The 24,818-nt window shown below is 46.8% G+C and overlaps 1 protein-coding gene across 1 annotated transcript in view; it reads right to left on the minus strand.

Moving 5' to 3' along the window:
• SLCO3A1 (solute carrier organic anion transporter family member 3A1) overlaps positions 1-24,818 on the minus strand; it is a 137,464-nt gene that overhangs the window by 12,623 nt on the left and 100,023 nt on the right. The window contains exons 3-9 of the mRNA XM_063412505.1: positions 24,151-24,249; positions 21,011-21,274; positions 11,669-11,833; positions 9,582-9,780; positions 8,561-8,699; positions 4,045-4,220; positions 807-871 (exon numbers count right to left, since the gene is read on the minus strand). Coding sequence (XP_063268575.1) covers positions 807-871; positions 4,045-4,220; positions 8,561-8,699; positions 9,582-9,780; positions 11,669-11,833; positions 21,011-21,274; positions 24,151-24,249 — 1,107 coding nt within the window. The remainder of the gene's footprint in view (positions 1-806; positions 872-4,044; positions 4,221-8,560; positions 8,700-9,581; positions 9,781-11,668; positions 11,834-21,010; positions 21,275-24,150; positions 24,250-24,818) is intronic.

Here is a 24,818-nt window from a genome sequence, read left to right on the forward strand (position 1 = left end):
TCTCCAGCTCATTCCTTTGGGACTGAGGGGGCCATGCAGGGAGGGTGCTCCCTGTGCCCTGCTAAAAAAAGTAAATTCCATTCCCACCACATGCAGAAACCCTGGGCATGAGATGGTCCCACACAGTGATGGATCAGAGGATTATGCCTCGAATCACTGAGACTAATGAGCTGAAATAGAAGAGCTTTAAAATAGGAGCCACTTCTTCCAGAGGGAAAAAAAAAAAACACCCAGAAACAAGCAGCAGCCTGGTATGTTCCCTTTAATTCATACATTCCCTTTAATTCATACTAGTCCAGAGGAGGAGCCATTTGGATTTTAATGGGATATTAACCCACAGGAGGAAACAGGGGTTCAGCTTGTCTCATTTTCCTGGTTTCCTTTCCGAGACCCCCAAAGGAAGGGGCAAAGCCATGCTGTAACACAGGTCCTGTCCCTCAAAGGAGGGTGAAAATCCATATCCCTCCACTTGAGCAATATGCAATACAGCAGTAATTCCGCAAGCTGCTGACACGTTAATAACAGCTACAGAAGAGAAACTGGTTGTGTGGGACCATGGGAGAAACAGTCATTTCTCATGCAACACTGCATTTTCTTCCCTTAGCACTACACAAATAGCAGCAGTGCCTTCAGGAGCCTTGATGTGACATCCCTCATGGAGAGGGCTTGGACCCCAGTGTGTCAGACCCCACTCACGACAATGACAGCACTGCAGGGAGTAGAAATCAACTTTTGCATGTTGAAAATTGAGTGTTCCATGAGGGAAGAAAGGTTGGGAGAGAAGAACATACAACTTTTGCACCTACCTAGCAACCGGAGCAGCAGGAAAAGCACCCCCAGAGCGTAAGACTTGAGTTCAGGGCTGACGGTTCTGCAGGGAGGAGAGAGAGAGAGAAAGAAATCGATTCCTGTTGTTCTGCTTTGATTAACACACCCTCTGGCCATTCTGTGCTGTCAGCCAGGATGCCACCAGCACCTCTTCAAAAAGTCATTAATGGGGCTTTTCTTCAGCCTTCTCCTGAACTGCCTTCAGCCCCAAAAGTAATTGCATTGGTGATAGGTTCAGGAATTAGCCAAGTCATTAATAACAACAGCTAATGTTGTCATTGGATGGGGAAAAATGGAATTCCCATCTCATTAAATCATTGTTTACAAGCTCCCCATCATGTTTTCAAGGCTCCAGATGTTGAGAACTGCAGGGAGAGAAAACTTTTGGTTCTGAAACTCCCCAGACTACTGGGAACAAGAGAGGGAGGGAGGATGGTGGAGCAAAAGGTTCAGTCAGCCTGTTGATCCAGTGAGGAAGCGCTCAAAACTAGTTTTCATGTATGTGACTTCAGCATACCTTTTTTTTTTTTTAATCTTGGGAATACAATGTTTGCTATGAACACAATCACTGCTGCATTAAGAGGTATCTTTCAAAGGTGCTTTAAAAAAACACTCATGGCAGGGGTGGTTCTCTGTATAAATACACTGGAGGGGCATCAGCCAAAACTGGTAAAACAGAACCAGCAAGAGCTTTTAAGTTAGGATATAACACTTCTGATCACCTGCCCTCCTCTCACACATTCATGGGCCATGTAATACTACACCATGACTTCTGCATGAAGCCCGTGACCTTGGGATGAATTTCAGCAGTTTTCAGGCAGACCCCCATGCTTTATATAAAGCCTTTATGCCAGGAATGATATGACCTTGGAAAAATGTTCCAATGGTTAATGGCTTGGCTCAAATAGGATTCTACAGTTGGGTGGGAAATGGAGGAAACAGAGCATTAAAAGTTTATTTTAATGAAAAAATAGATTATCACTGGAATATTCACAGTGGGCTTTTAAGTGGTGGTGGTGTCCTTCCATCCACTTTTCTATATTTAAGACTAAAGTCAATCCCCATAACTTTAGGCTGGAGTAAAAATTGCCACTTGGAGAAATCTCCTTTTCTCACTGACTACAGCAGTGGCCAAATGACTTGCTTAGACAAGATATTTAATTTGTAGACACTGAGTCCATTTTTAAATAACCATGGGAGCTGCCAGTGTCACTTGTCACTGCTCTGGACATCAAGGACACATTCATATGCCACAACTTTTTTTAAGCAATGGAAGATAGCAGTTGCAAGAGAGCATGAGGTGGTATTTGGCTCAGAGCTCTCCACTGTACATTTTGCAGCTATCAGTGATTCTGAGTGAAGTTACAAATCTGGATGTGTGAATTGTTTATTTCCTACAGCTCTCAACTGAGTATGTTTAATCTTCCCTTTGCTTTTCTTACTCCCTGGTATTCTTCTTCCTGGCTGGTGCTGGGATTATCTCTTTTGAAGGCAACAGTAAGATGTCTCCATGCAGGTTCCTAAAGGTGCTGGCAGCTTCCTTGAACAAAGAACTCTTCAAACTTCAAATTGCTTTTGTCACAATATTTATCATGAGGAATTTGATTTGCCTTTAGGTACTGGAGATGCAAAGAGAGAAATGAACTAGTAGGTGGAATATCTCATTTTGTATCCTGCAGGGAGACATGCCCTCACAGAGCTGTTCTGTCCAAAATCCACTCAAGAGTGTGTTTCTAATACAGACCTTATTGATTGAATTTTATTGGAATTTTCCAGGCAGCAGAATGGATCTGCTATTTATGCCTCTGGTTATTACTCTCAGTAAGTGACAGCTTGGACAGCTAAGTAATTCTGGATAAATGTGGACTTAGATATATATGTATATCATAAGGTGAAGTGTTCCATATGTCTGGAAATAACACAAGGTCAGTTATGAATGAGCTACTTTTGCCCACCTATTCACATTGGTTTAACTCAGACACGTCCTTCAGACTTCCAAGTGCCTTATGTTCTTGGACTTGGTCCAGGATGAAAGAAGTTAAACTCCACTCAGGGAGGTATTCACCAAAGCTAGTCTTTGCCACAGCTTCTCATTTTTCCGTGGTTTCTGTGGTCTCCAGACTATCTCAAAAGGTGAGTCTAGGCCTCTCTCTAAGCCATTATGTGCTGAAAACACAGGGTGGTAATTCTGCCCCTCTCTCTGCAGCTGTAACTTCCTTACTGCCTGGATTGGAAACTGCACATCTGTATTTCCATTTGTTCTGGTTGTTCCAGAAGAACAACCCCTGCAGGAATCCTGTCCATTTGGGGGCCCAGTTCCTCCTCACTCCCTCACTTTACCAAAGGAGAGCTCAAGCAGTTCCTGTTTCCCCTCCACACCGCAGGCCCTGAACTGGGGCCATGCCACAGCTAAACCAGGCACTGCCACCAAGTGAAAAAAAAAAGTGCCTTAGGGAAAAAATGGCTTGAATGGAGGTTCAGTTCAAAATCATGGGTGTGGGGGCAGTGAGTTTGGTGTAAAAGGCAGAGGCCAGGAGCTGTGTGAGACCCTCAGCTCCCCACTGTGCCCTAGGGTCCCTCCAGCCCTGAGCAGCCCCAGCTGATGAGGATGGTGACTGAAGGCTCAGCTGATGAGGATGGTGACTGAGGGCACAGCTGATGAGGATGGTGACTGAAGGCTCAGCTGATGAGGATGGTGACTGAAGGCTCAGCTGATGAGGATGGTGACTGAAGGCTCAGCTGATGAGGATGGTGACTGAAGGCTCAGCTGATGAGGATGGTGACTGAAGGCCCAGCTGATGAGGATGGTGACTGAAGGCTCAGCTGATGAGGATGGTGACTGAAGGCTCAGCTGATGAGGACGGTGACTGAGGGCACAGCTGATGAGGATGGTGACTGAGGGCACAGCTGATGAGGATGGTGACTGAGGGCTCAGCTGATGAGGATGGTGACTGAGGGCCCAGCTGATGAGGATGGTGACTGAGGGCCCAGCTGATGAGGATGGTGACTGAGGGCACAGCTGATGAGGATGGTGACTGAGGGCACAGCTGATGAGGATGGTGACTGAGGGCCCAGCTGATGAGGATGGTGACTGAGGGCCCAGCTGATGAGGATGGTGACTGAGGGCCCAGCTGATGAGGATGGTGACTGAGGGCCCAGCTGATGGGGATGGTGACTGAGGGCCCTACTTGGTGAGAATGATGACTGAAGGCCTACCTGATGAGGATGATGACGGACGGCGTCTGCGCCATGGCCCCGATCATGCTGCAGACACACATCACGCACAGGAATGTCAGGAAGGCCTCCTCGCACCCAGGGCTGGGGCATTTGCCAGGAACCACGGTGGCGTTTTCGGCAGGGACCGAGGTGAGGCACGAACAGCCACTGAGGTTCTGCAGAGGAGCACACGGAGTCAGGAGAAGGGAGAGCTGTGATCCCCACCTGCCCTCTGTAACAGGGCTTGTCAGCAGCAACACCTAATCCTCTAATGGTCAATTAAGTAACTCCTAAGTGCTTGTTGGAGAGGGTTTGGAAAGAATTTCAGGAGCGTCAGAGCTGACGCATGTTGCCAGCAAGGGAAAGCTGTCCCTTGGCTTGTTTCTTTTCTTCTGCTCCTTTCAAGTCTCTCCCATAAATGTCACCGCAACAGAATTATTACCGAGTTCTACCTCTTTGGAGGAGAATAAAGAAACAATCTGTGTCTCTGTGACAAGGAAGATTCCCCCCATTACGGTTTTAATTCCTTTCTTATTTACCTCCGTCCTCTTGGCTGCTGTAATTAAACTGAAGTACATTAAATGCAGGTAAATCTGCAGCTCTGTTCTTGGCTGCAGGTTCGGGGCCTGATTCCAGCACCTCAAACCCTGGGAAGAAGCCACCCACGATGGGTGCTGCAGCTCACCCAGAGCTGAACTACCATGGCCTGGCAGCATGGACGCTGCTGGACTTCCCAGGGCTAATAAATGACATCTGGTTCAGAGAGATTTGTGTTGAGCTAAAAGCTCAAGTCAAGCGAGATAAACTTTATCAATATGTGATCAGAAGGAGAGTGGAATGACTGCATTTTGCTTTGATCTCTCCAGCAAGTGTGCAGTGTGAAAAGAAGCTTTGTTTGCCGGTCACAGATTTAAGGATTTACTTTTTTGTTCCTTATTTTCCAACTTGCCCTCCTGAATTTCTGAGTGGGGGATGCCAGTGCAATTAAGGCACACAATACTAACAAGAAATCCCTTAACAAATACAGAAAGAAACAGTCATTAATGATTCATGGCCGGTCTTCACAAGCCCTCTGGGTTTGCAGGTCACATGTTTGTATGAGGAGTAACGTCATAAAATATAACATCTTGAAAAGCAGCTGAATCTCCTCCCCTTCCCCTCTACCATGTGCAAGCAGAAGTTCCTTTGTTTTTGTGCAAAAGAGGTCCCCTTAGAACCATACAAAAGCACACTTTCTGGTTCACTGCCTCCAAAGGTAAGGATCAGCAGGGATACTACTCCAACCTTTCTGACACCAATCTCTTCCTTCTGCATAGGAGTTGAATAATATTTTTCCAACTAAGTGCACAGATGACAAGAGAGACTGTGCTGCAGAACTCTGGGAGAGCTGGAGCAGACATGCAGGTGCCTTTTCTGCTGGCAAGCAATAATTAACATAACAAATTCCTGTGCTGTGAGTTAGAAGCTGACACCTGAAGGCTCCAGAATGGTGACAATTAGCACCACTGAGGTGGCATTTGCACAGACAACAGGAATTTGTAACTCCTGGATCTTACTGCAGTACATTACTAGACATCAGCCTGGACAAGGTCCTGTGGATCAAACCCCATGTAAGTCTGGGAAAGTATATATATATATATATATGTATACACACATGCACATATGCACTGAATAACCCTTGGACGAAATTCCCAAACACTCAGAATTGGGTGTTTATTTCCCATGGGCTCTCATCGAGGGACAGAAAGCACCTGTTTTGGGCAGTGATGAGACAGACTGTCCCCCCATTGGTGTGACTTTTTATGAAGCACAAGGCAGATCCTACCTTCGCTGCCTGAAAATTTGTCCCTCAATCCACTTTTCCAATCACTTTGCTTCAAGGTGCTGGCCCGAAGCAGTGTGAGTGGTTTGTGCTAACTGCATCAGCTTGCTTAGCACTGCACCTCACCCTTACCTGGGAGATCTTTGATCTTTTATTACTGACACAGTAGGCAACTCACAGACATCAAACAAGGAAACATCAAAGGTGGAGTTATAACTTTGTCCTGTGGAGAGGCAATTTTTTGCTACCTGTGCCAAACTTCTACAGATCCTCTTATCTGCAACCCCACTGCATTCATCCACTTGTTATCAGAACCTTCTGCTGCCCAGCAACCTCAACACCCAGATTTATGTGTGCCTGTGAGGCTACACAGATGCAGAGTTTACACCTTTTAACAGCATCCTGACTTTGGTGTGATTATCCACGCAAATTACCCATGTTTTTAATTACTCATTTTTTAAGCCCTGGCTCTGACAGGGAAGGGACAGGCTGGTACTTCAATGCAAAGCTGTGAGGTGGCAGCACAGTAACTCCAGGCTGGAATTCATGTGTCCCCAGCCAAAATGCTGAGAGAGTCAGTGCCATCAAACAAAAAAGATGCACACTCCAACACATGGTATGCAAGAGTCACTCCCAGGAACGGCCTGAAAGAAAAGTTCTTGGGGGAGCCAGAGCTCTGCCTGCCAGCACTGATATTCCTATGGCTTTTTGCACAAGTGCACCTCTGGAATCAGCTCGGTAAGAGAGAAGGAATGAAAAAGAAAAATATAACTGAGCTACACACTGCTTTTAGAGATTGTTCACAGAGGAAAAGTGAAGAGAAGCAGTCAGAAATATAAAATGTAGTAAAGTTAAATAAAGCATTCAGAGAATTTTATGTCCCAGTAAAAAGCAACCCTTGGCTCATCACAAGCACATAACATCCACAAGACCCTCCAGACAGGTCATTACCTGGATTATGGGTTTAAAACTTGGTTTGGTAATTTGGCTTTGCCTCGAGGCCATTGCATGGCCAAACTGGTCCATAATTCTTGATAATGCCCTTTCCAGCGGATGCTATTGCTTCACCAATTTGTGTTCAAAATGTGACTGCAAAAAACCCCCACAAAACAAAGAGATGAGAAGAACCCCAAGGATGACAATGAAAAGGCAAAATAAGAAGGAATGAGTAAGAGAGAGCTTGAGGGAGAGTGAGGTTTTTTTGCTGAGAGGTTTGCTCTTGCAGAGCACAAGGACAGGCAGCTGCAGACTGAAGGGGCAGAGCTGAATTTCCATGCTCCTTCCAGAGGAGCCAGAGCTTTCCCCTGCACTGCACAGCAAGGAGATCGCTCCCACCCTCCAGCCACAGGCCAACACCAGCTGTACACTTGCTGAAGGCTTGGTGAACTGGTGAGACACAATTCTGTGCACCTGAAAGAAGCTGGTTTCTTGTTAAAATCATCCTGCTGCCATCTCAGGTGTTGACTTATTGGGAGGAGGAGGAAGAAGAGGGCAGGAGGTAACACCTTCACATGTCACACACTGATGTAGATCCTTGTAGGGCTGCTGAAAGCTCAAAACTGTGGTGTTTCAAAGGGATGCCTGTATCTCTGAGGCTGGAGAGGGAATGGAGGAGACAAGATGTTTAAACAGGATAAGCTCACAGATGATCTGGACAGGGAGACTACACTGCCAACAGCGTCTGCTCAGCAGCACTCACATGTGCTTTGTCTCCAGGGAAGGAAGGGAGGTTTGGTATCTTCTCAAAGGGGAAGCCATGGAGGGATAATTGCATGTGGTGAGCACTGATGTCCCTGTAGGCACAAACAGTCCCTGTGAGCAGGCTGACCTCCCATGCCTGCACACAGCAGTGGTCACCACGCCTGGCACAGCCCCAGGCAGCGAGCAAGGATGCAGGAATCCCACCAGCCCCCATCCACAGGAGCAGCAGGCACTCATTTTCAATGTAACCCAGAAGACATTAACATTTCAGCAAAAAGTGAAAAAGCTGGCCTTTAAGATGTTGTTTAAAATTCCCCACATCTTCATTATACAAAAGTAGTTTGGTCTTAAAGAGTTTTCTAAGGGGAAATAAACTCTTAGAGAGAACTGAAAATGCAGAATGTCTTTGGATGGAGTCTGCTCCCTTGACAACCGCTCCTGCTGCTGCCTCAGAGCAAAGAAAGGAAAGAGAGAGAAGCAAGAGAAGTTAAAGGAAAGCTTAAACAAGGGTGAATAAAACCAGGATCTGCTCACAACTGTCTAGGAACCAGATTCAGGAAAAGAGCAAGAGGAAGACTAAAACGGTGGGCAGGACAAGCATGGGCAGATGGAGAAGAGGGGAGATGAGGAGCAGCAGGATAAAAGAGAAGCTCAGCTGTCTGGGATCTCTTGCAGAGGATGTTTTCTGCCCTGGACACCTGTGCAGATCTCCTATCATGTTCCTTGGTTCCGTGCTGAGGAGGAAGACCAGGGCAGGAGGTTGTGAAATCTCATCCTTCTCTGTGGGTGAGCCTGGCAGCTGGAGAGTGTGGGCATTTACGGAACAGAGTGAAAAACAACAGGGGCTCAGGCCCACCAGAGGTGTGAGGTCAGCTTCTAGGGGTGCAGCCACTGCTGGCTGTAGGTGAGCTACTCTACCAGACATGCAGGAACCTCACTCGAGCTCCCAGAACTGTTCCTGCAGGAGAGAGGTCCCCAGGAAAGCCCACTCACCGTGCTGCTGCAGCCAGCAAAGCAGGCAGATAAGTATGTGACCCCGTCTGCCCCACACACTGGAGTGAAGGAATCAGTTTGGCATTCACAGTTGTTATTGCAGGGGGAATATGGGTCCAGAGATGAGGTTGGAGTTGAGCTGTAAGACAAAGAAAGAAATTAATGGACAGTGTGATATCAGCCAGTTTTCCAATTGTTGCCTCACAAAGATACCTTTGAGGGGGACAGTTAAAGCAAACATGTTACAAAAAAGCAGTGGGCAGGCTAGCTGGGTTCCAGCTCTAAGAAATCCAGACTACAGCCTCTCCTTGGAGACTGAAATGCCATGGTCCCTATCTCCCTGCAAAAGAGAATCTAATGCAAGGCTTGGGCTGCCCTGTTACCTCAACAAGAAGCCTCGAGGAAACGTAAAGAGATGCTGTGGCGATTGCTCTGTGTTTTTCTGCAACACTGTAAGGAGCTGACAGGCTGAAGTTGTCATCTAAAGAGTTGCCACTGCATACAGAGGCACTCAGGAGGAAAATATCAAATAACTCTCCAAGTCCTGCAAGTGCAGGATGTAACAGGGTTACATGGGCCTCATTTCTCACATTAAAATGGGCCTGCAGCCACAAACACTCTCTCTTCACCATATCTGTATTTCCAGGCATCTAAAACCTGGTTCTACAAATTCCCCTCGGGCATTTAAATCAATGTACAAAGCAGTGCATGTCCCTTACTGCCAGGACAAACCAGACCCAATGCTACAGAGCTGCCTGTGAGTACAGACTCAAGGCTGGCACCTTTTGATTCAGTTTAACTGAATTTCAGATTTTAGTGAAACTCTGTTGTCATCTGCAGCTATTCAACTCTCCCAGTGGTGAGTGGCATGGAAACATCCCAGACTAAGAGCCCATACAACACTGCTTTCCCTCTGCTTGCTCTATGGTTGCCTGAAAGCCAGCACTGCCTTCAGGTCCTGTCAAGGACCCTAACATGGATTTATGTTGGCAAAGCTCCCTGAAACTCTCTGTGGACTCACTTGTTTCCATAGGGAACAGTAACTCCTGCCACAGGTCCTGTGTCACACCCCAGGAACAGGAAGGACACGTAGCAAGCTGTGGACACCAGGTTCACCAGCATGGCCATCCTGATGGCTCCCAGAGCAGACAGGCTGAGCTTCTTCACCAACAGGCCACCCAGGAATATGCCCAGACATGCACACGGGATTGCTGTCATCCCTGCAAGAGGAAAAACCAGTTAGCAAGAGGCACGAGCAAGGCCAAGTGAACTACACTGTGACAGGGCTGAACTCTCCAGCAGCCAGATCTGTGCATTGGCATGAGGAAACCTTGCAATGACCAACTGCTGGAGCAGCACCAAGCTGGGGCTGCCCAAAAAAAGGAACAGATGCAAACAGGCATGCTGCCTTGCATGGAGGAACCAGGATCTTCTGCCAGTTCTCATCCATGCTGGAGGGAATGCCAGAGTTCCTGAGGCTGGCCCAGCCTGACCTAAGCAGCAGCAAATAAATACAAGAATTTTCCAAGGTGTCTGGAGGCTTTGGATGAGCCCTGCTGGTGCAACTCACAGAAGTCTGATCTTCAGAGACTATGCAGGAGCAGCATTTGAAAATATGAAATCTCCCTACAAGAATTTCTTTAACTGTGAAATGCAGAATCACTGCCAGAATGACTCCCTTTCCAGCACAGACAAAAATTACCACACTCTGCTTGTCTGAGGTCACTTTTGCTGCCAGATGTCACCCGCCTGAACTGTGCTTAGAAGATAATCCCAGTCTTGGCATTTCTAGATTCCACCAAATGCCATGTGAGAAATCTGATTATAACTTTGTTTAAACAAGTTGCTGTAAGAAACACAGAGGTGTCCAAGTCTTTCCCAGTGTCAGGTCAGAAGCAGGATGTGCTCTGGCTCATGGGTGATCCCCTCTTTGCTGGCCACCCAGCTGCACTCACATGCTGACTGCCCAGCCAGCTCCCTCCAAAAAGCTTTTTCCCATCTCCCAGTGGGTCAACAGTGAAGTTACTTTCCGTTGCCAAGCCTTTAATTTTCAGGAAAGATGGAACAGCCTAACATCTCTGAGACCTCTGGCCTTCTGTCAAGTCATATTAAAATTCACTAGCAAATTTCTGGGTTGCTGGGGGAGGCAAGGCTGACTGCAGGGGATTGTTTCTTTTGGAAAACCAGGCCAAAACCAGAAGATACCAATGAGTTTAATAGGGAAATAAACAACTGTCAGGAGAGCAGCTTGCAAACTCCTTGTTATGATATGAAGATCCACCCATTTCCTGATGTCCCAGTTTTTGACAGATCACTGCCAGCTGCCCATCTGGCGAGCTGTGGTCACAGATCATCCAAGATCAACTTGCAGATATCTTAATTGGGTGCTGCTGAAAAAAGGGCTGTCATAAACAAATGGCTGGGCCTGCCTGGGATGAGCAGCAGCAGAAAATAAATGAATATTCTGCCATCAGTGTCCTGACAGGGAACAAATGAACACAGAGAAATGTAGAACGTGAAATCACAGCAGCATGGAATGGTCAGAGAGAAGGGACATTTGAAAGACAACCAGGCTGCACTAACTCAGGTACTTGAACTGCTCATTGCAACCTTGTCATTACCAGGCCAGGGGAAAGCAGTGACTAACAGGAGACAATGGGCTTCCTAACCCAGACTGAGATGGGCTGCAGAACTGGGGGCACCAGAACCACAAGACAAGCAGTAAAATGGGCCACACTATCACTTGGAGAGCAACTGCAGTCTTGGGCAAGCAGAGGGCCCATTTCTCCTGCACCCAAGGCTCTCACAGACTCCTATCCTGGCTGTCCCATACTGCTTCCCACACAACAGGCTTGACTGCAGGGGAAGTGATGGCAGCAGGATGCAGTGGAGAGCACAGCTGAGAAGAAAGGATGCTGGAGGTCTGCTCTGGGCTCTGCAGCCACGGCACAGCTGAAGCCCAGCCCTCTCACTCACAGACACATTTCCACACGTCAGAAAAGTCACTTTTGGGCAGCCTAACCAGTGAGACTGGCAGCAGTTACCAGCCATGCTGAACACTTTTAAATACCTTTGGACACTGGAGGTTTGGCCCCCGTGGTTACTCACCCAGGAGCTGGTTGGCAGATGAGGTGGTGAGGTTGAACTGCTGCTCCAGGTACTTCCCCAGGAAGGCGGCGAAGCCGGCCACCACCGCAATCTCCATGCAGGCTGCCAGGATGATGCAGGTGAACACGGGGTTGGAAAGCAGGTGCTTAGTCACTTTGGGGATTACTAGAAGAGAGGAAAAAGGGAGAAGGGTTTTTGTGTAGACTTTACTTGAGGTGCTGGAGGTGCTTTTCTCCTCTTCTGAAGGGTAGACTCACTTCACATCAGGAGTAGTTTCCTGTTCTGCACAGGACAAGCTGTTTGAAATGTGGGAACACCAGAACAAAGTGAAACACCCAAACAGTGCCATCTTAAGATTCAAGAACCAAGAGGGTGCAGAAAGAAATAATCTGTGATTACTTACTCTTACAGATGATTTTGAAAATTGGAAGAATGAGAAAGATGTCCAGTGTTGCTTTTTGTTTCCCCCATAGGGCTCACTCACTGACAGTCACCTTCTTGCAGAACATGTGGGTGTTTTCAGCAAGCTGAAACTCTCTGGCTTAGCCTGGCCCATGGATACCCATGGCACAAGGGTCCTCCAGGCTTGTCAGTCTGTGTGTTCCCATAACCTACAGCTTCTCCAGCCAACCATGTAGACCCTCCCATCCTTTAGAAGGTGGAAGAGGACATGCTGAGCTGTTCACTGCGTAGGACACACACATGTGGCTCTGGTTTCATAATTCCTTGGCTCCCCCCTTACAAATAATCAGTGTCCAGAGTGCTCTCTCCTCCAAGCCCATCTCAATTTCCCGTAAGCAAACAAGACTTAGCCTACAAAGGGAAATCTGGCTAATGAATCAGATCGCACGTTTTCTACTCCAGCGAACATTTTAATTATTGTCGAGATAACACAGCTTGAAGAGGAGAGCATCCCAGTACAGAGGAGAGCCTTGCTTTGTCTCAATACCTGATGACTAATTTCTCCCTGAATTAAATGTGAAAATCATTAAGTTTGAAAATTACCTTGATGTAGTGTAGTGAAGCCTCAATGGACCCCAATTTGCATTTTGCAAATCCATCCCCCACATTCCCTGTGGTGTACCAGGGGCTGGCAGATGATGTTTCTGTGGTGCTGGCTTATGTTTTCCCTCAGGGATTTTTTTTTGCATTGGCCTCAGCAGAGAATGCACAGCTCTTTGTCAAGGCTCTGCTTGGGCGCTCTTGGTTCTTTCTTGGGGACAGTGGAAAAAAGGGTTATAATTAGGTTTGATCTAACCTTTTCGGAAGAGGTCACTCCACAGTCTCTCTGGTCTCTTTATATCAGAAACATTTTTCCAAGCTGTATAAAATTCCTGTGTTCTGAAGATTTACTGAACATAATTAAGGTGCAAGAGGCATAGCAATTTTTAGCAGGGGAAAAAAGAAAAGAAAAAAGAGGAAAAAAATACTGTGTGGGAGGAATGGGGAATTCAGACATGGATACATTTCTGAAGCCACCTGCTGCTTCCTTCAGTTCTTTGGTGGCCACCTACAGAATTTCCCCTTCTTGCCAGGAAAAATATAGAAAATGCAAAGGTGGATTTGGCAGTATCGAGCTTGAAAAGTCATATTTAAGGTATTAATGACTGTTGTGTCTCAGGAGTTCAGTTTGTTCAAGATTAATGGATTCCTTGAGATGTAGCTTCGTGCCAATTTAAATCCAAAGACTCTAAGGTCTAGCTTTAACTTTTTCCACCAAACAGTAGTGATGATAGCCTGCCTTTTGCAGGAGGGAGTTAAAGATCACGAACATTTATTTCTGAAGTTGGCACCCAACCATCATGCACTACCAAGGTCAAAATCCATCTTCTGTGCTTGGAGTGGACAACAAAAAATTTGCAGAGTTACTGCAGCATCTCACACAGGAGAGAGGAACCCTTCATAAGTGCCTTGTCTGGCAGTGCAGGGCTCCAAGTCACAGCACTTCATCACCTAAAGGGGCTACAGGTGGGGCTACAGTTTGAGAGGGACTCCTGACAAGGATGTGTAGTGATAGAACAATGAGTAATGGCTTTAAACTGAGAGGGGGAGGGATTACATTAGATATAACAAAGAAATTCTTTACTGTGAGGGTGTGAGACATTGGAACAGGGTGCCCAGAGAAGCTGCGGATGCCCCTGGAAGTGTTCAAGGCCAGGCTGGATTGGGCTTTGATCAACCTGGTCTAGTGGAAGGTGTCCCTGTCCATGGCGGGGTGTCTGGAACAAGATGATGTTTAAGATCCCTTCCAAACCAAATCCTTCTGTGATTCCATGATTCCACAATCATTGCTTCTCCCTCCTGTGAGTTTTCTGGGACAGATCTTGTCCTCTGCTGCATGTCTGACCTCTGTCTACTGCACAGGACTTGGTACCATCAGGCAGCCATGACACAAAACCCAGTGGAAAGAGTGCACAGACTACTCAAGCAGTGTCTGGCAGCCTCCACCATCACCTCAGCCAGGGCCAGCTCGTTCTCTTTCATCTTCTAAGGGAAATGACAGGAAGCTCCCTATAGAAATGAATAGCCTTTCATCTTGCTCCTGCCATTTGTTAAGATCAATTATTTGACACCAGCTGCTGCCTTATCTGTCTCAGTTCTTGGGGTGAAATACCTCTGGGAAAAAAGTAAAAAGTCATCAGCGAAGTTTAAAAATCTCTCAGTGGACTAGAGTGACATGCTTTCAGCTGCCTGGCATATGGTGCTAGGTATGGAGTAGGAACAGAAATGCCTGATGGGGGACAGTGAGTGAAGCCCTGGGGAATGCAACTGCTACAGATGGTTCTTCTCCATTGCAGCCAATTCATCAGGAGTCATGGTAAATGTTACCCTGCCCCTTACGGGCCCAAAGGTTACCTGAACACTTTGGAGCAGCCCTTTGCAGCTATGAAGTCCATTTGCAAAGTAGGAAAAGTTTTTTGGAATCTGATGAGTCTCAAAAATCTACTTGGAGAGCCCACAAGCTGCAGCAGACACGGCACAGACAGACTCAGCCTCCCACTCCCAGAAGGACGAGCTCATTTACCATCCTCATCCTGGTGCACCTGACACGCTCCAGAAACGGCGGCAGAAAAGCAATTCCCACTGCCCTGCCAAGATGCACTGAGGAGAACATGATGCCTCTTCTCACTGATGAAGCACTTTAATCCCACCTCTTCAGACCATCCATGCATAGCATTGGTCACAGGAACATCCACAGGCTGGGAGACACCTGGGTGGATGTCCCAAAGCTCTCCAACACCCCCCACCAACCCCTTGACTTCCCACCTTTCACACTCAAGCAACATCCATGCCAAGGCATCAAAACACCCTCCCTGTCTCCCTCTGTGGGGCCTCTGTGGATGACAGGCCAGGGGCTTGACAAATGCACACACTTATGTACACCAAGTAGCTTTGATTTGTCACTGCACATCGGGGAGTACCGGGGATAATTGGCAACCTCATTACACAAGGTTTAACTACTCTCCAGAAACGACAAACTACAATCATCACGTTGGTGCTTGAAATGAATTGTTTGGAACATTACAATCACCAAGGCCCCTGTTTCTGGTTGGAGCACCCTACAGAGACATGTTTTCAATTTGCAGTAAAGATGAAGAACACAGAAAGCAAAGTAATAAATTAGATGGAGGCTTACAGCATGGTCCACCTAGGACAGCCTGGTGAGGGAAAGGCAAAATGTAGTATTGAGCCAAAATACGACTTTCTAGTACCCATGTCAGCAGCAAGCCTCAGGTCTGAAGGGAAAACAAAAGGCAAAATCTCCACCTGGCTTGATGGAAAAGGGATGAAGAAAGCAGAACAGCCAGCAAGAATAAAACACATTCTGGAAAGAGGTAGCTCCTGTAAAAGACAGTATGGAGTCTGGAGTAAGGCAAGAGGTGCTGAAGACATCTCAGGTGAGTTTAATATGCTGAAGTTCCATGTGGCCTTGGAACCTCATTATCATAAAGGACATGAGGGCAAAGGATGACACATAAATTAAAAAAGCCTTCCTGACAAGATGCAAGCTTGAAGCACCAGTAACATACTCAAGCATAGAAAGCAGGTCCTTCTAGTCCATCATCTTTCCTGCAGCAACCACCTTTACTCGACTTGAGAGGAGGACATAAACCTTCCTCATCTGTGATACAGAAGTCATGGAAAGGCATTTTTTGGATACAGTCTCTGCCTGCCTTGAGCTGCTGCTCAGCTTTGGCCCTGAGATGTGCAGGCTGAAGGCCTTTCTGAATTTTTTAATGGTACTGACAACAAGACGCTGGCTTGGAAACAGCCAAGAACAATCTGATAACGATATCTGCACCCTTAGGAAACACAAGCCAAAGGAAACTCAAAGACTGACGGGACCTGATGCTTTTTATGATCATCACCTTCTCACCTAAGATTTGGATTTTTCAGCAAGCCTTTAAAGTGTTTGGAGGGGCACAACACCCAAACCCAAAAAGGCATTGAAGTCCAAACCTGGGCCAAAGCCTCACCACTGTGGCTGTGAATGAAGGTACAGACAGAGTCCTCTCCAACAGATTGTCACTATCAGTCATGAGAAGCCAGGAGTTAAAAACTACTCTTGTTAGCCTTTAATCCTGCCCAATCCTATGAACTCCCACTGAGGATTACAGGCTCCCCATGGTCCAGGCCCTCCCTGCACAGCTGGGAGCTTTTGCCCTAGCACTGTGTCTGCTCCCAGAGAGCACTTTTTGGGAGAGAAATCCTGGATTCAGAGTGGCTCCCCTCTAGGTATTCAGCAGATTGGAGCAGGACGGAACTGAACAGAAGACAAGGCAGCTGTCAGCTGTACATCTCAGCTCTCCTACACTCTTGAAAATGAATCTGGAAAGAAACCAAAATGTTTCCAAATCTAGGGAATTTGCAGCTCTGAAATTCATTTAAATACACAGTGAGTTTTCTTTTAATTCCTTGTGAATGAGCTTCTCTTTCCAAACCTGGAGGATTCCATATCAATTTCAAACCTTTTAGGGTTTTAATCTCTCTTGCTAGACAGAGCAGCAGAATGTAACGAATTTCTGGTTTAAATCATTGCAAAACAGAATGCATTTAGGGCAGAATGTTTCAGAGGTGTTGAAAGATCATGCCGAGGAAGCACTCTGAAATCAAATTTCATCAGAACTGGCCGCTCAATTCAATAGATGTGACATTTCTGTGTGAAAAAAAAGAGAAAGGTTTTAATGAACTATTTCCAAGCACGTCCCAGAGCAGTTGGTGTGTCAGAGGCAGGGAGCAAGAGGGCAGATTCTGGACAGACTCAAGCAGAGGGCACAGGTGCCCTGACACACCCGAGCATCTTCCCTGGCCTCAAGGAGCAGAGAGGTCCCCAAGGTAAAGCAGAGGTAGGAAAGTAAAGCTGTGCCCCCAGAAGAGGAGGGACTGCCCAGCCCATGCCTCAAGTGCTCTCACAGACCACACGGAGAGCACAGGGCTGGAACAACCCTGCCAGGCGGGAGCAAAGAGCAATGGCAGCATTTATTCAGACTTCCACTGCTGTTAATCCTTCACTTCTCTGTGCTCCCAAATGGGCTTGCTTTGCTGAACTGAAATACTAATCAGGTAAAGCAGTGCAGCATTCACGTGCCAATTCAGCCAGGGAAGCAGCTCCCAGGACTGTCCCGAAGCTTTCCTGCCTGAGCTGCCATGCCCCTGTGCAGAGCCCCTCGCTGCCTCCACTGCCTTTGATTGCCTCCACCTCGTGCTGTTCAAAGGCACCACTTTCATTTCAAGTTTAGAGCTCCTCTTAAGACTGCTTCTTTCCTGGCACAAAAATACCCCATAGGAAGAGATGCTAGGGCTTCCCAAGAGCTGGGCCCTCCCTCCTGCTTAGACTTTGACAGAGATGTAAAAGATCAATACTTTGAGCATGTTCCTTTTATATTAGTCCTGGCTTTTTTTTTTTTGCGTGCTAAGGCTAGAGAAAGCCAAGGAATCTCAGCCAGCCCTCCATCTCACTGACTTTCAGCAGATATTGTGGTGTCTGGAGCACCCTCCCACGTGCCAGCCGTGCCACGTCTCTAGCTAACAGCCATGACCCAGCTCAGAGCGTGTCCTCAGCTGACACTGCCCTGCTCCCTCTCCTAGCATGTCCTTTCTCTTGTGGCAGTCACTGCAAGGCTTGAAAAAAAAATGTAAGAAAAAATAATAAAGCTCCTTCAGTAGCCAAAAAAGAGATGCAGTTCATCCTCCAAGGGGACAATCCACACCTCCATGCAGACATGGACTTACAGCAGGAACAGCTCTGCCCAGGACAAGTGGCAGAGACAACACGTGCTAAAAACAAGTCAGAGTTGTGGCCATACAAACCCCAAGGAGCATCTCTGGTTCCAACCACCTGTACAGGCAAATCCTCTGCTGCTGCCCAGAAAAACTGTGGTTGTGCCATCCCTGGAAGTGTTCAGGGCAGAATGGATGGAGCTCTGAACAAGCTGGTCTAGTGAAAAGTGTCCCTGCCCAAGGCAGGGGAGTTGGATCTAGATGATTTTTAAGGCCCCTTCCAACTCATGCCATTTCATGATCCCATGGATTCTGTTCAGCATCACAAATTCATGAAGAATCCAAGATCATATTAGGACAGAAGACATGATTATGCATGAACATACACATTTTTAACCTCTGTATATAACTAAGAGCTTTTTACCCTAGGAAAAAGCCTGAACAGTCTTAACTTTCTCCAAAGGAGAATCAACAAATAGATTAAGGAGACAAGGACCTGTCACAAAGGAATGCATGCAGACATTTCAGCTGCTACCAAAGATTAAACCATCACCTGAAACACTGCCCATCAGGAACGATGAGGTGTGTTTGCCTCACTTCAGCAACATGACTCTTGACCACATTCCGACTGTGACAACAGTGGCAGTGGATGTGAAAGGAGATGTCAGCTACCAACACCGTGTCGTCTGTGACAGCCTCAAAGGAATAACTAAAAAGGTCATTCCTTGTCTTATTTGATGTGACGCAAATTTTATTTCAAACTCCATCTACAAAGAGGCTCCTGGAATACATACTGATCCAAAATGGGGCTACCTGCAGTGAGAGGGCTAACGTGGAGGCCTGTGGTGCCTCCTGATGTAATCAATACTTGAAGCATATGGATGTGGCAGTTTAATTTCTCTACTTCAATGAGCAACAGATGCTCAGTGAACCCCCCATGGCCTCCCTGTGTGCAAGATGCTCAGCACCATATTCAGGCTGAACTGCTGCCCCTCCGTGCAGCAGGGATACGTCATATTCTTTCATTTTTCTATCTGAAAACCTGCAAATGATCCCAGTGCCCACTCCAAAAGCTCAGAGGCCAGAAGCAGACACTCTGATGTGTACACAACAAAAGCCACAGAACTATCCATTTGGACATATAATGGGAAAAGCCTGTCCAACAAAAAAAATCCTTGCAAGAGGGATGAAAGGATGAAGAAAATTTACTGACCGAGTTTCAAACAATTTATCCTTTTACCTTTCTTCTGAATCTCCTCATCAAGTCAAAATTTCACATCTTTGACCTTCCCTTAATGAGCAACCACATCTACCATTCAAGGCATTTTTATATATTTAGACAACACCTTTTTCCCCAAAGTCTCTTTTTCCTTCCCATTTGCACTTCATTCAACTCCCAATTAAGGTGACTGTACAGGGAGTAAGTGATTTTATCCTCATTTATCTAAATGCATCAGGCTGTAATGAAACCTGCTCTGCCACAACAACAGGCAGTGGGAAGCAGCCACCAGTGCTACAGAAACACCCTCTCAGATGAAGAATTTTCCAGTACAGCCTAGAAAAAGGATATCTGCCCACACTCTCCCACAAAGTGCTGCATTCTCAATTGACTTTAATTAGAGCCACCTCCATTTCCACCACTGCAGGACATGATGTGAGGCTTTCTCTCTAATTTGCTACAAATCATGCTCTGCCCTGCCATTTTGCTGCTATTCCGGGCTGGTATCTCCCTCTTCCCATTTGAGTTTAAGAGCTGTGGTAATGCCCAGCACTCATTGCTTTGCATCTGGGATTGCCCTAAGCTGAAGCTCAGGTGCTGGAGACTCCTAGTTTCTTTTAAGTGCCCTTGCTGGCTCACTCTCCATTTCGAGGGGCAGAGGGGAGCAGCACAGTACACTGGGGAGAAATGCACAAACTGCTCTGGCAGCTGTGCTCCCCTTGATTTTTTTACCAACTCCATAGGACTACCAGGCATTTGTGAAGCCCTGCAGCTTAAAAAAAGAAAACAAAAAAACCAAACAACCAAAAACCCCAAAGCTTTCAAGTGGAACAAAGTCTCTCTCTCAGATGTGGACAATGCCAGAGATAATTAATTAGAAGCTAGGGAGCGAAATGTCAGGGTACTGATTTATTGGGTGACTTCTGGTGGGACAGAGGACCTGCTGCTGAGCCTCACGGACAACCTTGCCTCATGCCTCACTGTTGGAGTCCATATTTCCATGGATTTTCCACAGAGAGAGAAAAGTACAGGGATTGAATTAAAGCCTTTACAGAAATTAGACTATATTAAGCCACGTACACATAAAGTAGAGATTTAAGCTTTAACTTTAAGAAAGTACAGCCCAAGTGCCTAACTGCTAGCATAAAGTTCAGAGCTTCAGGCCTAGTGATACAATTTTAGACACAACAAAAATATAGTAGGGTACTGGTCATAACTTTAGATACAACTTCTAGCAAGTAAGACAAAGTTTTTTACGTACAATAAGATAGAGTTTTTACATTAATAAGACAGAGCTTTTACGTTAGTGAGATAGAGCTTTTTACATTAATAGATATGCCATATGCGTAAGTTTTGGATACTGTTTTTTGTAGTTTTATGAACTCTGAGAACTGGACTTAGATTGGGTAGCTTACACATAAGGATATAAATATGCATTTATGATTTGTGGATAAAAGGCCTCTGGGTTGGGAGTGGAGGTGTCGATCGATCGGTTTCTGATCTATCGATCCAACCTCTGCCATCCACAGCCTGAGGGAAGAGCCCTGCCTGGGAGCTGAGATGGGATTTATAAGGTTCTATCTACTGCAGTCCTTACCACTCGGGATCCAGGGCCCAGGGACCCCTTCCTGCCACCGCGGCCCTGCTGCTGGGAATGCTGCTTGGGGACAGGAGCTGGAGCAGGAGGTTGCTTTGCTCTGAGGCTGGAATTCTGTGCTAAATTGCTGTTCACCCCGGTGTTTCATCTTTCTGGGATTTCATGCTCATAACCATTGTAAGACCACACATTCAGAACCCTTTTGCCTTCAGACCTATGCATTTATGTAACAACTCCGTAACAACCTTAAAATGTCTTGGGACCTTTCAGACTTTTTACCAATTAGAAAGGGCCTGCAGCTCACCTCGCAGCTGCTGGAAGCAGGTGGTGCTGCTGTCCCCGTCCAGCGGGTGCCGCAGGACGCCGTTGCTGGGCTTGGGCCGCTCGTAGTCCCTGTCGGGGAGCATGGCCTGCTCGCTCTCCCCGGCGCGCTCCGCCCGCGGCGGCAGCGACTGCGGGAAGCCGAACATGGGCAGGGACGAGAAGAAGAGTAAGGCACCGCAGAGCAGGAAGCCTCCCCACCACGCTCCGATCCACCGAGGGTCGTCCGGGGTTATGTCCAGCTTACCTGTGGGAGGGGAGCAAACACCAGTCAAGGGTTTGGCTGTGGGGAGGGGAGGACAACAGGGTCAATGATCCCGCGGTTGTTGGGGCCTTTGGCTGGTGAGGGGTACGAGACACAGGGTGGGAGCTCACAGTGCTGTAGTGTGTGAGCCACCAGTGCACAGCGGCCTCCATAGCCAAGAGACGCTTAGGACCAGCTCCCATCACTTATCTAAACGGTGCACCCAGCTCCTGCAGCACCCTGTAATCAGAGCTTCCCCCGAGTGTTTTTGGCTCTGCCAGCTCTAGGAAGTTGCTGTATAGCAGTCCCCTGTGCTGGCACTGAGGTTTTGGTGTCCCTGTCCCAGTGCATCCCACTCACCTGGCACACTTCTGGCACAGACGTGCACACAGAAGGACACTGCACCTCCAAGCCTGCCTACCACCCTGTTTTCCCAGGAGCTCAATGCTCCCTCTGCTTTGAATTGACAGTCTTTTCAGCAAAACAGAGACTGGCATTTGGCCTTTAGGGGCACCTGTGACTGTGTGGAGGGTGAAACAGTCCTAAATATTGGAAAAGAAACCCACCCACAGCATCAAATTGGCCCAGGAATGTACAGAAATAATCAGAAAAGGAAGAAAAGAAAAAAAAAAAAAAAAGGCTAGAGTATCCTGTAGGCCATCACTCAGCAGAGATAAGGCCTAAGAAGGGTCTGGAGTCTGTGTGGAGAAATACAAATAAACAGCAGGAGAAGAAAAACTGTTTTCCTAACAGCTGCCTTGCTGCCACAGCCACAAGGGTGCCCAGTGCTGGAGCTGATTCCTGGGGGAGACCCAGGTCCACATGGCTGGAATAACAAGCTCCTCTGCTCATGGTGACTGTCTGGTTACAGCCACTCTGAAAAATCTGTCTCAAGCGAGGCAATCAAGTTGTCTCTCAAGCAGAGACAGAAGGAAACTCTTTTCTCCTTAGGGAAAATAACACGTAGCTCTCAAATACAGATAAAGTTTGAAAAATAGTGTTGTGGAGGGAGTGAATTCTTCTGCTGTTATTTCCTCCTGCCTGAAGTGCATTTTTTCAGGTTCTTGGGAACACAACAGCATGAAGAGTCAGGCAAATCAGTCTTCTTCATATTCCCTTCCTAAAATAGCTGCTGGGTGGCAGGCAGTGCAGCAGCATGCCCTGACATCCCACACCTTGTCCTGCTCCCAAAACAGAGAGTAAGACAAGGCTCAATCCCTGGAGCTTGCTCTCCTTGTGCCACCTCAATCTGCAAGGCAGAGCCAGCTGAAAGTGGAAACTCTTTTCTATACAAAAACAGAGGCCATGTGTGCCCCAGCTTTTGCATGACAGCGACTGACCATGGCCAAAGCCAGCTGGACCTGGAGCTGGGAGTGCTGCACCCTCCCTGTGAAATGGCAGAGCCACAGCCCTCCCAGGCTTCTCAGCAGTAACCTTCTACAGTCCTCCGTGGCTCAGTATTTGTCTGGGGCTTTCTGAGCTGTAAATACTGAGCAATGTCTTAAGTTAAAAATGTCCAGAAGACACCAAATTAACTTTTTAGCTAGGTCAGCATCTTGTCTCTGATAGTAATCAGCTGCAGCTGCCCAGAGAATAAAGTCAGCATACATTATTCTTGTGGCCTGGGGGCTTTCTAAGTTAGATTTGGTGTCATGTTCATTTTTTTTCATATACAAACTTGTCCAATTGCTTTAAATCCATTTGGAGATTTTGAGCACCTTATGGTGAGGAGTTCCACAGCTTCACCTACTGGGAGATAAAATATTTTCTTCCATACATTCATATTTTAGTGTAAATTATACTAAATAGACAAATATCTAACAGGTTTCAAACAGCTCCTCGCCAAACGAGGCTTTGGTAAAGCCAAGGAATGAAAAGGGTCCACGTGGTGTTTGACCAAACTGCAGCCAAATGTCTCAGTCATTCCAAAAGATACTGCTTTCTCATTTGATATTATTTACATTTCTTCAGCTGCCATGTGCATGTGGGATCAAAAAAAGGCAGTAACACTTTTGCAGACTTGCACAATTCTGAGTCCTGCTAGGTTCAACTCCATCCAAATGTGTTCTGTGACAACAGATTTGCAACACCATAGGGCTGAAATAAACCCTCTAAGGGACAAAACCCCTGCATAAGGGTCTGTGGGATTCGATGGAGATGAGAACTGTAGAAAAAGCATCTGAACAGCTGAGGGAAAGGAATGAAGCATCAGGTTTGTCGTGTGTAGTCAGAGGGCCAGGGAGCAGTGGAGAACAGCCTGTTACATGTTGCCCTCTCATGGCGAAGAACACACAGTGCAAGGCACCAATAAAAGCAGAATTTGGTCTAAACGAACAAAACGACAATTTGCAAAGAATCTGCTTTAACCCGAGTGAAGTCAAGGTGAGCAATAACTATTTAATGCTTTGGAGAAAAGCAGTAACGCTGCGGGACTGATTCTGCCCATCCAAGCAGGGTCATGGGCAGAAGGTGCTGGGCATGGATCTTACTGGTGTGCCTCCATCAGACCCTGGGTGGTTCCCCCACACCCTGGGGTGGCAGCTCTCCAGATTTCACCCCCTGCTCTGGACACAGCTCCCCTGGCATGACAATGCCACTGTGCTGTTTCAAGGTGTCCTTTAAAAGCAAGGATGAAACTCATCTCATAGCAGAAAACACAGAAGGGAACAAATTTTAACCATTACAAATCTGTTATTGGTCAGAACAGAGCTGAAACCTTTTGAATCCCAGTCTTTAAACCCTTCTAAAAATGACACTCATACATGCAAGAGGCACTGAAGATGGAATGACAGAGTTTCCTGCTTGTGAGCATCAACATTTTTGTCCTGATGACAAAAATTTAGCGTATTTGATTTGAAACCAAACCCAGCTCTCCTTACTTGTGTCAATGAAGACAGCATCCACATAGATTTTGGTACAGAAGGAGCCCAAGATAAATCCACAGGCTGGTCCAAATACCAGCATCGTAAACAGAATCCCTGCAAGGAGAGAGAAAAGAGAAGATTAGTACCAGACTCTGGTTATTCATTGCAAGTTGTTCTGCTTGTCTGCTGTAAGATGGTATTACCTTAGTGATGCCAAATAGATAGGGACAGTCTCTGTGTTGAATGCTCCAGGCAAAAGAGCACCCTAAATGTGTTTTGCTTTTCCATATCTCTTCAGGAAAATGAACAGATGGAGGTGTGATAATGCTGAAGGATTTCTATTGAGCTGAGGAGACAGTGTGGACATATGCTGTGTTTTGGTCGGCTGGCTGCTCTAGAAGATGTCTTACTCAGCACAAGGTAAAACAGACCTGCCTTCTCCTCATGGGCAACTATGTCTTTGCCACCTCCAGCTAAAATCCCAGTAGACAGAATTTTCAGACATTAAGGACAGCAAACCTATGAAACGAGTGTTGTCACAGACTGCTGGATAATGTCCCTTTACAGGAGTAGGAGCACTTTTCCAAATCTGTGGAGCCCTTCTCCCCATCAGACACACATGGCAAATATTCATGCTGTGTGGATCTTCCAGCCTCTCACAACTGCTTGTTCTTTCTGCAAAA

This window comes from Prinia subflava, chromosome 15, assembly GCF_021018805.1.
Source record: "Prinia subflava isolate CZ2003 ecotype Zambia chromosome 15, Cam_Psub_1.2, whole genome shotgun sequence".
Taxonomy (NCBI): domain Eukaryota; kingdom Metazoa; phylum Chordata; class Aves; order Passeriformes; family Cisticolidae; genus Prinia; species Prinia subflava.